At 42.4% G+C, this 14,134-nt stretch overlaps 1 protein-coding gene across 2 annotated transcripts in view; it reads left to right on the top strand.

The window, feature by feature from the left end:
* pappaa (pregnancy-associated plasma protein A, pappalysin 1a) overlaps positions 1–14,134 on the top strand; it is an 82,314-nt gene that overhangs the window by 45,682 nt on the left and 22,498 nt on the right. For both annotated transcript variants that reach the window (XM_086152128.1, XM_086152127.1), the window contains exons 11-14: positions 7,309–7,419; positions 7,966–8,101; positions 8,419–8,632; positions 11,339–11,513. In XM_086152128.1, the coding sequence (XP_086008254.1) occupies positions 7,309–7,419; positions 7,966–8,101; positions 8,419–8,632; positions 11,339–11,513 (636 nt within the window). The remainder of the gene's footprint in view (positions 1–7,308; positions 7,420–7,965; positions 8,102–8,418; positions 8,633–11,338; positions 11,514–14,134) is intronic.

Raw genomic sequence — 14,134 nt, 5'->3', positions numbered from 1 at the left:
AAACCATGGGATGGTGCTTGGAAACTCATGCTAGTTTCTCTCGGTTGCTCTTTTCCTTTCTTTCCCTCCACAAATGCCTCACAGATGCTCGGTCCGGCTCCCCGTGCTGGGGCTTCAAATTCAAATATATGGTTTTAACAAAGAAAGAGGGAGGGATGGAAAAGGAGTAAAAGAAATATCTTTTGATAGAAATAAACATGTTTTTTTTTGGGAGGGGGGAGGAGGGGAGGGGGGGTGCCTTGGCGGGATAAATATTCACTTAGGAAAGTATTTTCTCAATTTGTATTCGTCCAAAATTTCCGCAAATCTAGAGGGGATCACGCTAGGTGACTGCCTGACCTCGCAGATGTCTCGCTATAGGCACCGTTTCAAATGATGTGTTAATAAATGCTCAGCAGGTATTAGAGACGGCTGCAAATGATGTGATGGGATTTTCGTTACTAAATAAATTATTAGCCGATGCTTCATCCGTACGGCGAAGAGCACGTCAAGCACATTGTAATGTAATTTGAGACAATAGGGGAAGGTATCTCGCCAAATGCTGCAGATGAGGGAGCAGCTTCCGCACTAAACTCGCTCTCCCACCGATAATATAGGTTTTATTTTAAACCGTGCCAGACATTATGTTATCGCGACGTCTATCCGTGCATTGACCGGACGTGGTCTCGTATACGTAACGTCTCTATCTTTTATCCTTGCGCTTGAATATTAATGCTGTCCGATGAATAAAAAACAGATGGACCGGTGGGATCCATTCACGTCTCCTGACTTACTTCTCACTGAGCTCGCAGGTGATTTGTGACGTTCGCCAGAAATATTTCTAGTTAATGTATTACGGTAACTTGCTTAATTATTGACTTTGGTTGGCGTAGCCGCAGTGTTATGTTGAGGGGGGTGGGGGGCAAATTGAAATATGAGAGACATTTATCACTGAAGAAAAATAACCATTTTCTCTGTTCCGCGTGTGGCTTATTTGTGTTGGGCTTTGTTCAATGCAAAGTACAGTAAAGAGTAGAGTGTTTGAAAATTCCTCAGTCGAGCCAAGATCTTCATCAGGCTCCTGGGCTGTCCTCTGGTGTTTGGAGGATCCAGGGAGGACCTTTATAGGGCCTCCTAAGTGTCTCAACATATGGTCTATGTTTGTGTATATCTGTGGGATTTGCTGATGTGAAGCCAAAACCTAGAGGCTTCAAAAATCAGTATCAGAGCGAGGATATATTTCATGCATGTATATTTGTATTTGTGTATGTCCATGTGTTTTATGCGGGTTTATGCATGCTCACGGATACGTGTGCGTAACCCTGACACGAAGGCGTATCGCAAAAACAAAAAGCTTCGACCGAAGAGCACCAAGTGTCGTTCTTGTCTTCATTTTTGTCATTGCGTTGTTTAGCGAGAGCAACACTCTCTTCTTATGTTTTGCTTTCCCTCTCGCGAACCTTTTCCAGGGCACACATTTTCGGCGTTATCTCAGTGACAGCGCGCACTCTCTCTTTCTCCTCACCTTTATCTCCTTTGGTTTTCCCATTGGCTCAAGATACTTAGCTCCCCTTTTATCTAAAGTGGTGATTTACAAACACAAGTTTGTGTCCACAGACTGGGGTTTGCTGTTGTCTGCCATTCTGAGTAGCCAGCTGGTACAAATTAAGACCATGTGTGCGTGCATGTGTGTTTGTGCGTGGATGTGCGGGCGCGCGTGTGTGTGTGTGCGTGTGTGTGTGTGGAGTAACTCATCTCCAGCAATGTTTATATGGATTTCTACATGATATTAATAGCTCTAATAATAATAATGATAATGATAATAACAACAAGAACGACAATACTCCGACAGCTACTACTAATGATAAAAATAGCATACATGTATGGGTTATGCAAAAGAAATAGTGTTGGAAGTATCTAAATGCATATTGGATAATACCTAAAGATAGGGTAGTCAATTAAAGATAATACTAAAATTCACTTCATTGGAGACCGTTCAGCTGCTCTTCCAGAGCCTGCAGCGCACTCACAAAAACACGTTCACGGTTTTCGCAACTCTGACTCGTAGAATTTTTTACACAGAGTTCCAATGCGCTGCTTATCTGATTTCTTCTCCAAAATAGAATTCACTGAACCTTTTAAAAAGCGCATATAAATACACATACTCATGGTACATCATGGAAAAAAAAATTGGCAAATTTAATGTTCTGCACGTGTTTCAATACTGAGAACTGATAAGGGTGAAGACAGGTGGAGAATCTGAGTTCCTCTTTAATATCAAAGAACCTGTTATAATCGGTTGCAAATAAGACTTCGATCATGTTGTCATTGTGCCTCCGGCACTCGACAACGTGAATTTTTCTTAAGTACTACCGCCCCCTGTTTCCTGTGTCGCCTAGTGTTGTTTTCTCAAGCAGCATTGAGGTACATTACCACCATCCGCTGGTGATAAGGTAGTAATGCGTTGTTATTAAATGCCTGCATAAACATGACAATATAGTCACACCAACAATATTCGGATCATTTCATTACATCTGTGACCGAGAACTTTCAGTTTCAGATCGTGAAATTCACGTAACCGTGAACAAAGTGACCTCCGGCTGCGGCATTACATAGCGGCGGCACAACGGGTTTTGTGGCGGAACTAAAAACAAACACAGCAATGCAAAGACGGAGTTACGTTGTCACATATGTCATGCAGGTTTATAAAAAAAAAGTTGGTTAACTCAACAGTTCTTTTAAAAGGAATTGTGATGGGCCATAGTGGAAAATACTTAACGGTAATTTGTCAGTGTGGTTAAGTCTAGGTTAGACTAGTGGACAAAAGGTCAATATCGGGGAAAGGATCGTATCCTAGACTTACGATCGTGATGACTTCGGGGTCTGCCTGAAAAGTTCGGAAAGAACACGAGAAACACAGATTAGCGAAACGCCAGGCCCCGCTTAATGTTTCATTCCACGGGCTTTACACTGTTACGATACAAGTGTGTTTCGTGCCGCTTTTAGTGTAATGGGGCAAGCAATGCTGCTTGCAATGCTGCTTGCCCCACTGTCTGGTTGCTAAGTAACCATTGGATAACAATAATTGTAGCCTTGCGTTTTTGAGCTTGCAAATTCTGTGTAAAGTGATCGGGTTTTGTTACTTAACCTGTGATAAAGTGAGTGCTATAAATGTTTCTGGGCTTCGGTCCCTCTCTTCTCGGTGCGCTGATCGATGTGTGTGCCTTTTACTACCCTCGGGGAGTTACTTTTGGGAATGCATTCACCTCGGTTCTTAAATAACACCTGATAATAGCACAGGGGAACCACAGAAATGATAATCCATGGTCTTGAGTAGTCTAAAGTTTAGTTTGGACTACTGCAGTTTTAGTAAGTAAAGGAATGCACAAGAAATGTTTGGTCCATGTTTTTGCAAACCAATCACATTCAGATAAGACCTTGTCCAAGTCACACATTCAAATATGACTGAACTGGAATGGAGTAGAGTAACATTTATTTTATGTTTATTTTATTTTATTATTATTTTTTTTTTTATTGTTTTTTTTTACCAGTATTTTTAAACATCCTTTTTGTGCTGCTCAAAACATCTGCGAATTTAGTCGACTGTCACAATTTAACGAAGGTCAGCATTTTGCTTAGTTACTGTTAAGTAACTAACCATATTTGCGCAAGATCAGACATGATGTCATCTTCCCACAGGACGGTGAAGAAGTTTTGGTGGAGATTACACTAGATAGCATTCACCCATTCACACACACACACACACACATGCACATACAGCAATGGCGGTTGAGCTGCCATGCAACGCGCTAGGACACTTTAGCATGCGGACAGTAGGAGCTGGGAACTGAACCGCCAACCTTCTGATTGGAAGCACGGCCGCTCTACCGACCGATTCTAGCTCGCAATACAAACCCGACATCCCAGGGTGATGGCATCTTTAAAATACCAAACTTCGTGGTCCCTGGTGGCCATCCTTGTGCTGAAAGGTCACCACAGCAACGATCAATGCGTCCTCTGTCCTGCAAACAGCAGACGCTACATGACTACTGGGTAAAGATTGCTGATCTTTCCGTGGATTCTTCATCAGTGACCCGTGTGATGGGTTGGATTGTGACTTCTTCGTGCACTCAAAATGTCGTCGTTGAAAGTCTGGTCGCAACCAGGTCCAAGAAATGCCTCTGAGTGATTTAGCGTAGAGTCTTCGGAGTCTGCGCCGTCTCTGGAACGTTGAGTGCCATTCTTTCAGAAGACGTTCCCTCAACCACCGTTTTCGAAGTCTGCCAATATGTCAGAATCACCTCAAGGTGATCATTAGGTTTCATTTCTCGCAGCTTTGAGGGCCACGGCATATGATTCGCATCAGTTTCCAGTCTTATTAAACCATCCAGCGACTTGTGCCACATGTGGAAAAGTCTGCATTCATTATGTTTTATCCACTCATTTAATTCCTTTTTCTCTAATGTTCTCCCATCTCGACCAAAGAGGTAATGATAAAAAGCTTTGGTAAAGGTCAGACGCGAGAAAAAAAAAAAAGGCTTACGATGTAGCTGGAGAAAGTGTGATTGGGATTTTTAAAATATGTTTATTATTAAAGTTACGGAGGAAATGCTCGTTTAATGTTGTTGCGAGAGACTGTTTGGAATTACAGACCTGGCCCTTGTGATGTTGACTTGGCATTTAGATATATTTTATTGGAACTAGACTGTGATATTGTGTTTTAATGAAGAAAAAAAAAAGAAAAAGAAAAGAGAATGTGAAGCAACAACGGTTACTTTGTATTTTCGCCCGGTATCAGAACTCTTGATTTATGATCTAGACTTGGGGAGGAAGAGGGTGTTAATTGATTAAACCGGGTTGTTAGAAAAACACACTAGCGGAGGAGCAAGGAAAGCCTCGAGGAGAAGAAGTTGGGAAGGAGGATGTTGAAAATCCGACATAAAGACGGGTCGAGTCATTAGCATTGCCCAAAAAGGCGGTCAAACTTTATATTTTTCATTTTGATTTTCTCATTCCTCAGTGAAATAGCGATTAATTGTCCCTATTCAGCTCAGATACCGACAGCGTTATTGTTTCCTTTTCAATCCCAGACAAACCTGAGCGTTGCGCTTCAATCTGTAGTTGCTGGCGATGCATCAAACAGCGGTCTAACCGTCCGGCTGCACAAGGACACCGAACATTTAAGCATTTTGTAGAATTGCATTCACATTTGCGTTGCATTTTCTGCATTTCTGCTGCTTCAGCTCAGAGCAGAAAGGTCACGTCAACAGATTCTGGGGACAGATATATGGGAAGATAGGTGGTCTGGCCAGTTTTCCACGGTGGCAGGATTTTACAGTAGCCTCTTTAGCAGAACTCTCATGTTACTGGTGTCTCATTTCACTAGCTCAGGGCAGCGGGCGAAACTCACCGTCCTTGGGTATCTGCCCTCCCCCACCTTCGTCCCTGTTTATCTTTGCTCAATAGTCTTTTGTCACTGTCTGTTTTTCACCTCTCTCTCTGCCCCTCTTTCCCTTTTCCCTGTTTGGTGCGTAGCATTAACTCATCCTCTCTTCATTCCAACCATTTTTCTGTGAGAAGTGCTTCAATTTGAATATTTTACTTACACAGAGCAAATGGTTTACAAAAAAAAACAAACAAAAAAACATTGCTTTAAATACCAGCTTTATCGTGGAATTAAGGACTGTTTTAACCTTTATAACCCCATCAGTGGTTCACATTCCCAGCTCACAGCAAGAGGGTCCCTGGTTCAATTCCAACACGGGGCCTTTCTGTCCTCATGTTGTCCTTGTGTCTCCGTGGGGGTCCACGGAGTTTCACGTTTTCGACCTCTAGTTGAAAAACAAGCAGGAGGCTCATTTTGCCCAGACATTTGGATGAGAGAGCTCCATAGTGCACGTGAATGAAGAGGTGAATGGTTAAATGCCTATAGATGATGCAGGAATGGCTATAACATTCTATCTGTGGCTAACTCCCACACCCCCACCATGCTGAGTGCAGCTAAACATATAGAATGAATGAATGAACCCCATCTGTTTGGAAATTGGCAACTTTTTCAACGTCTGAATATTAATTAATTCCTTAGTGTCAAACAACTATAGGAACGATGACAATGAAACCTCAAACAACATCTCGTGTTGTGAAGGAGACCCATCGTGTTACTATGGCAGCTAAAACACAAACCGCATAATGGGCTGCTTTGTGACGCATATTGTATTTTATGTGACCTCCAGAAAAGTCCTCAAGGGGGTCTAGTTGGTAGACTTAGCATGACAGACACTAGTATGATTTAAATAAAGATGAAAAAGTCGGGGCACATTGGCACGACTGTGGCATCGTTGGCAAAGCGGGGCACCCATGCTAGGGGAAGGCGGGCAGTTCAATCCTCTGTGTGCACGCTGAAGCGTCGTTGGGCAAGACGCCGATCCCGAGTTCCTCCCGATGGCCCGGTCAGCACCTTGCGTGGCGGCTCTGCAGTGTGAGAAGGTGAATGCGAGCCAGTGTATTTAAATTGACACCGTTACTACAGTATGTCCATGTGTTATTGAGCTACTTAACGAATGTTTATTGGAATTTAAATCAGTATGAAAACTCATAACTTTTCCAAGGGTTGAGCTTAGGTATACAGAGATTGGAGTTGGAAAAAGACCAGAATATATAGTATTGATATATCTTTTTTGTGATTATCAAACCATTTTTTTTTTTTTTTTTTAATAATGGGTATATTGTCCATGCAGCACAAGTGTGGAAACATGTTGCATGACAAAAAAAGTTTAAATTCCAGGACTTTGCCGGAGAGCAAGAGTTACTCCACTGCCATCTAAAACAAGAAATACCAGAAGACAGATTTTCCAAGATATGCAATCATTTTTTTTGAAATTTATTTATTTATTTTTGATACAGTCGGTTTCTCGATGTCAGCTTCATCGCTTTGTTTTCGTTTATCTATTTGATTTTTTTTTTTATTTCTTTTTGGCAATTTCTTTTTTTGCCTGAAGTTTCCTCTTCATTGATTCTCACTCCATTCAGAACCGGGGACAGCGCCGCGCGGCTCTATGCAAACAGCGTAAACGTATCTGTCTCCGACTTGCCAAACCAGCAGAAAAATAAGCTATTCCCCAGTAGAGTTGCAGCCTTTTTTGTTTGTTTGCTTAACATCCCTGAGTAAGCGATCTTTCCAGTGTTCCTTGTCTCGGTTGTTGTTTTTCTGCCGGACGGGGGCAGAGGTAAAACATTAGAATAGAGGCGATAAAGCCCTCTCGTCCCTTTCCAGTGCAGGAGGAGGCGCTTGAAATGAACATTTATATTCCCCCTGTTATTTCTCCGCAGACATGTCAGTCCAAGGTGTTTGACCTGTCTGACGGCGTGTCTCAGTATGCATGGTTCCCTTGCCGTGAGTCCCACAAGACTTCCTGGGGCTACCCCAACTACTGGCTCAAGGTAGGACTTCTGAGGACGTAAGAACGTTCTACATGCAAAAACAACAATCATGTCTAATGAAGCGATAATATTTGTCATGTAATAAGGGTAAGCATGCATTTCAGTCGCACAAAAGAAAAATACGAGCAAGGAAGGGAAATTGGAGATTTTATTAAGTGACTCAAAGAAACTCAAGATACTCGGACGGCTTTTAAATTTGCACCGCAGTCTGATAAATTCATGTATTTGCCTTTCAGTCGACTTTGTCACGGAGTTTCCCACCGTTAGACAACGCCGGTGTAACACGCGGCAAAATATTACATAACTGCATCATTACGGGTGCTGAAAGAACCCCTGCACTGCTGTCTTGTCGATACTGATTTATGATACTATGATCAGACAACGTCATCAACATGTGTTTTTTATTTTGATAACAGAAAAAAAAACAACAACTGGATGACAGTTTGTTGGCGTACAGGAAATTAAACCATCTGGAGGTATCTTTTGAGGGAAATATAAAAAAATGTAGAGATAGCATGTTTTAATTCTTTGTATGACTTCATCTAGGCACACTTTTCTCATCCGATGGTGGCCGCCGCCGTAATTATTCACCTTGCGGCTGATGGAACCGGCTACATCGACCAGACTCAGTGTAACATCACTGTGCAGCTGGTGGACACCAAAGAAGGCATCCATAGTCTGGGTAAGAAAGGAAGGAACTATATTATTCACGTTAACCCTAGAGCACCAACGTTAAAATAAGTAACACCACTTATATTTTACCCAATACAATATCCTGGATAAAATTCAGTTTTCAACAATTTATAGATGGGCCGATGAGAGGAGGGAAACAAACATACAATTAATAACATCAGTGAGCAGCCTGAAGCTACCCAAGGTCCCATAAAACACAATGGCAACACAATGAAAATCACCCGACGTTAGTGTTCTAGGGTTAAATGTGGTCGCGTTCCAATGCCGATGCACTACATCATTTAAATCCGAATGTCATTTTCGCAGGCGAGTGGCGCCTCAGCTGCCGCAACAACCCGCTGGTGATCCCGGTCAGCCACGACCTGTCTGTGGCCTTCTACCACACTAAGTCTATCCTGGTCACTTTCGTCTCGCGCCTCGTGGCCATCTCGGGCGTCGGCCTGCGCTCCTTCCAGTCTTTCGACCCCATCACGATAAGTGGTTGCCAGAGCAATGAGATCTATAACCCCACGGGGCAGAGGTAAGGCTGAGAGATACAGCAATCCACCTGTTGTGTGTGAGGCCATAGGCGTGCATGTGAAAGCAAAAAAAAAAATCATATAAATTTACTCATGTTGCCACATTGCCTACATACATATCTGAAGCTCTATAGAATTTAAGAGAATCGGACAGGATGTTTAGGTGATTGACGCTGTTGTTGCCATGAGAGTATTGCAAATGGTTCAGCTTTGCAGAAAATAATATGACAGTTATTTCTGTTGTGGATTAATAAATTTAAGGATAGATGGCTAAAATAAACAATTTTTAAGGTAGAGCATTTCCCGACACTTGACAGGCAGGTAGGGAATATGAAACCTCTGCATCCCATTGTGACAAACAAGCACATGCATTGAAAAACACAGTTTTCCTTTTTCAGTCAAATATCATCACAGTCATTCTTAATACATTGCTTAGCTGTCAGGTTAATGAAACATAAATATAATTATAATATGCATATTGAAATGTAATTTGTGATATAAAATACAGAATCAGACACACAGAGTCCAACACTGAATGTTTGGTTCATGAAAAAAAAAAAAAAAAAAATGTAGACAGCGGAAAAACAAGGATCAAAACCAAGGGAACAAGAGCGAAGATAACATCCACAATCACCAACGGCATTTCTGAGCATTTAGGGCTAATTTAGCGAAACATTGTCAAGTTCTAGTACTTTTCATTGAAACTTCTGGCCATAGGATGTCAAATCACGTCTTTCCAATAGCCCCGTCAGACCACACACTCTCAAACAGAGTCACAATTTACCAATTACCACACCACCGTCACGCATGAAGCAATTTATACTGGTGATGCCGCCGCAGTCCCTTCAACACCAAATGCACAAATAAACACACGATGCACAAAGAGTGGTTGGTCATGGGATCTGTGTGGGGAGATAGAGCTGCTTGTGGCTTTTGTTTCTTGCCAGTGATACATCCAAGAGCACCTAAATAGATTAAAACTGCTGTGCATCCTCATCAGCCAGGAAATAATTTGCCACCGCACACACACACACACACACACACACACACACACACACACACACACACACACAGACACACACACTCACAGAGACACAGACTGGTGGCTTTCAACCGGAGTTCTCGCTGACTTGCCTTTCTTTCACCCCATCAAATTTCCAAACATGCCTTATTTTTTTTTTCTTTTTGCAATATTTCTGCAATATCACAATATACCATTATCAGAATGCATCACTTATTAGTTTGTCCTTGCAACATTCGTCAAGAATCCTGGCTCTCTTCCTGCCCATGTTGTTTTCACCTCTCTCTCCAAGTTTCTTGTCTCTCCTCTTCCATTTTTTTTGCCTCGCTCTGTCTTCTTTCCCTCCTCATTCCCCGGTCCCTTGCCGTGCCTCTCCACATCTCCCCTCCTCCACCCTTTTCATCATATCTGCTATCCCGTGTTGTCCTCTCTGCCTCCGCTTTCACGTCATCTTCCCTCGCTTCTAAGTATTTGCCATCTCCCTCTTCTTTCTCCCCTTTCTGTGCCTCCAACTCCTGCTTTTCTTCTCTCATTCTCCTTGGCCGTGCAGCACATTTCCCGTAATACTTTTGCCTCCACAAAACACTACATCCCCTTTTTTCCCCGAGTTGTTAACAACTGCAGGAGCTATTAACATTACAATGTCTGCACATTTTTTTTTTCTTTCTTTTGTCTTACATACTAGTTTTTTTTTTATTTAATTTTTTTATCGTGGTGTATACTGTACTTTTCATTTGCAGGGGAGGGGATAGTTTTCCAGGTAGTTAATTGTAATTTATGTCAGAAATTCCAGAGTGACTAGCAGAAAACCACAAAGACATTTTGTTCCAAACCAAAGCGTGTGCAAAAGAAAGAAAAAAAAAAAAAGCTTTCCTACTTTGTCCTTAAAAAGCCTAAAATTAAGAACCCCCCCCCCCCATATGGTCCTCACCTGCTCGGCTGAGGTTTCAGTCAACGTGAGCTATTTTAATTTTCGTTTTATTGCTTTCATTTAATATACTACTGGTGGTGTTATAACAGGGATGGAGAGTGAATCAGAGTAAAGAAAGAGGTTTTAATAGATATCAAATAAATGATAATGCATGCATAAGAAAAAAAAAAAAAAATCACACACGCACAAACACACATGGGCATGTACACACATACACACGCACACACACACACACACACACACACACACACACACACAAAATCACACATGCTCTGACTACTGCATGAGGGAACCCTTTATTGTAGAAAGCTGTAAAACGCTGCCCAGGGCATCCAGGCAATCCAACAGCATTAAATGCCTTCTACATCAGGCTACCACCACAGAGCTCTGGCCAGACACTGCCACTGTAGCCTGCCCGCTGTATTTCACAAATACACTCTTCCTACTGTGCTCACACAGACACCGCCCCCCTCATGTGCATAGCAAATATGGGAATCTTTTTCCATGTGGTTTATTGATTTGATATGTTAAGCAGTCATTGATGGATGGATGTGGTTGACTAAAGGCATAGCTTTCTTGTTTGTGAGTAAATGTTTGAGTGCTTCCATGTTTGACTATCTGCAGTGTTGTTTTATACTCTAAATTTATGTTGGTTATAACTTTGAATGTGGTGTTTAGTTTCTTTTTCTCTTTATGTCTCTCCTCCTCTCTCACTTTCTTTTATCACCCCCGATACGCACACACGCTCCCTCGTAGTTGTGTACATTATTCGTGTGAAGCCATTGACTGCCAGGAACCTCTAATCCGCAATGCAGAGCTCAAATGCAGTAGTGCCGGCCGCCACTTCTACAATGGAGACCGCTGCACCATCTCTTGCAACTCTGGATACGTCCTGCAAGTCCATCAGGACGATGACATCATCAAGAGCCAGGTAAAGACACAGCCACGCTGCTCGCACGTGTGTTTAAGCACGGCAATTAAAGAGCTCGACGGGTAAAAATGCATAAACGTGCATATGCAAACACTTCAGTGCCGAAGCTTTTCAACCGCTTAAAGAAACACGCGTGTGAATCGAGACACACAGAAACGTTACGTCATGTAAACTTCAGCACACGCAAATGGCGGCGAAAAAGCCGAACCAACATGTTTTTTTTTTTTTTGCTGTCTTCTGCATCTTTGCACTTATTTTCCCACCTGCGAAAAAAAAAAGTAGGCTTCGCACGGCGAGCCTCCGGGGAGAATCACATCGTGAACATACAGGTAGATAAGTGTTGCACTGAAGAGCGGAGAGGTCCAGGTTGCCTCTTTTTGCCAGTTTTGCCGTACATGTACACGCAAAATGTGCTCACGCAGACCCACACACGCCACATATTCCGCACAAGCACAGACTTAACAGTGTGTAGCCTTTTGTCAAGCATGCTGCACCATCACCTCAAACAGTCACTATGTTTTGCCTCTCCGCCGGGACGATGACATCATCGTATAGTGTCTGCTCCCTCTCCCTCCCGCGCTCCATCCCTGCTCATTTCACACAGACAAACTCAAGTGACTGTTAAAGGGCAAACGCTCGCCGCTGCCTTCAGCCAGCCAGCGGCACACGCTTGCGTGCGTGCATGCAAATACACAGGCGCACACACACACACACACACACACACACACACACGCACACACACAATTACAAAACAGGAGACAGATATAGACTGATAAAGTGTACGCATGCACACACCACAAGTAAATAAACAAACAGGGTAGCTGACACTACATCATAAACCTTTTGGATTGGCTCCAAGCTGCTGTAAAGGCCATATAAATTCTTTATCCTTTTCATGGCTCTATAAAGCAGTCTGCAAGACAATCTATCAATGGTCCTGAAAATAGATGGGAGGTTCAGGGGGAAGGTAAATTTAGTCCTTAAGTATGGCTTCTGCAAGCCCACGTGCGTGTTTGTGTGCGTGCGTGTGAAAGAAGCCGCACAGTAAAAGTGATATAATAACTTCACTGGTATCCGTTGTGGATTCTGACCTAAACAATATGTTTCTCGTCCACTGGTTTCCTTGATTTTTCCTTGAATCGGGAACTCTCATACATGAACCGGCAGGGATCATTCCAAGTGTGTGTGCATGTGTGTGTCTAAAAAAAAAAAAAAAAAAAAAAAAAAGCAGACTTACAACCAAATGCATGCATACAGTATGTACAAATACCATTAGAATGGTACCCCATTGAGTCTGCACAGACTACTAATTGCATTAGATTTTGATTGACAGTGCACTATGTGGCTATTCATCAATGCCAATTCTTTTAGCGATAAATTATGCTTTTCAGAAAGGGTGAGGCACGGAAAGAGCAGGGAAAGTGGGGTGAAGGGGGACGGTGTAGAACAGAGAAGTCAGTGGGGCTGTGCTGAATAGGAGTTTTTTCGGCTGCAAAGATTCACAGCAAATGATGACGGACAGCTCAAGGGTATTTAGAGGAGCCGCCATTTATTAATAACTTTTGTCATCTATTCACTTTTCTTCAAAGACATGAGGTCATTTTGTTGGTCCGATATTAAATTATTAGCATTTAGCTGTTCGTTCCAATTACTTTCTTTAAGGGCTTAAATGTAAATATGTTGGAATCCAAATGAGCTCATTTTAAACTTTAGATATCAGAATACCAAATGTGCCAAGATATGGCCTCTCATTTTGAATAATTAAACTGACTTTACAGTGAGATTCACCTCCTTTTCTGTTGAATTATCACCCCGGTAAATGTACGTGAGAATGTTTAATACCATCTTTTAATATCATTCTTTCATGCATTCGGTGATCAAGTGCAACTGGACTGGTTACGATTCCCTGTTATCGGGTGCCGGCCCGTAATTGAGCCCGCATGTTGTTGGTAATTGAGCTGATGCTGCAAAGTGAACCTGCTGACAAACCGGTTATAATTACCAAAACAAAATACGACAGCGTTTGAACTCGACCTGCCTGCCGCAGATAGAGAGCCCTCTATTTCTCGCTTATTAATGATTTCCAAGTCCCTCTTTTTAATGTCAAAAGATATAAAAAAGAACAACCTGTGCAACGTGATGTGTTTTCCCGTGCTGGAATGGTGGCGGAGCCTTTCCAAAAGCCATAACTTATAGGTCTATGCAAAAAAAGAAACAATTTGGCCACATATAAGTCAATCCCGTTTAATACAACATTACCAAATGACCCACTATTCCACTGGAGTGTAACAGTTTGTGATAGAAATACTGAATCAGGGTTCATAAATACAAAAGCACAATTTTCCAGCTATCAGGAACTGTCAGTCATCTCTTGTCATCCTTTTTGTCCTGGTTCAGGAACAGATTGCACCATTTGGATGCGTTTCTGTTTAAAGTAACATGGTTGAGTGTACATGGCTGTTATTGTCTGCTGAGATGCCTCAAAGCTACTCCAACCACTTGACAGCATATGAGAGAATGAATGAATAAATGAAGACTATAGATATTAAAAGGTTCAATAACTGTCCCCCCCCCCCCCCCCCCCCCCCCCCCACACACACACACACACACACACACACCAT

This window comes from Fistularia commersonii, chromosome 9 (genome assembly GCF_037954325.1).
Source record: "Fistularia commersonii isolate RoL2024-O1a breed Wild chromosome 9, RoL_Fcom_v1.0, whole genome shotgun sequence".
NCBI classification, from domain to species: Eukaryota; Metazoa; Chordata; class Actinopteri; order Syngnathiformes; family Fistulariidae; genus Fistularia; species Fistularia commersonii.
This window is presented reverse-complemented; position numbering and strand designations above follow the sequence as displayed.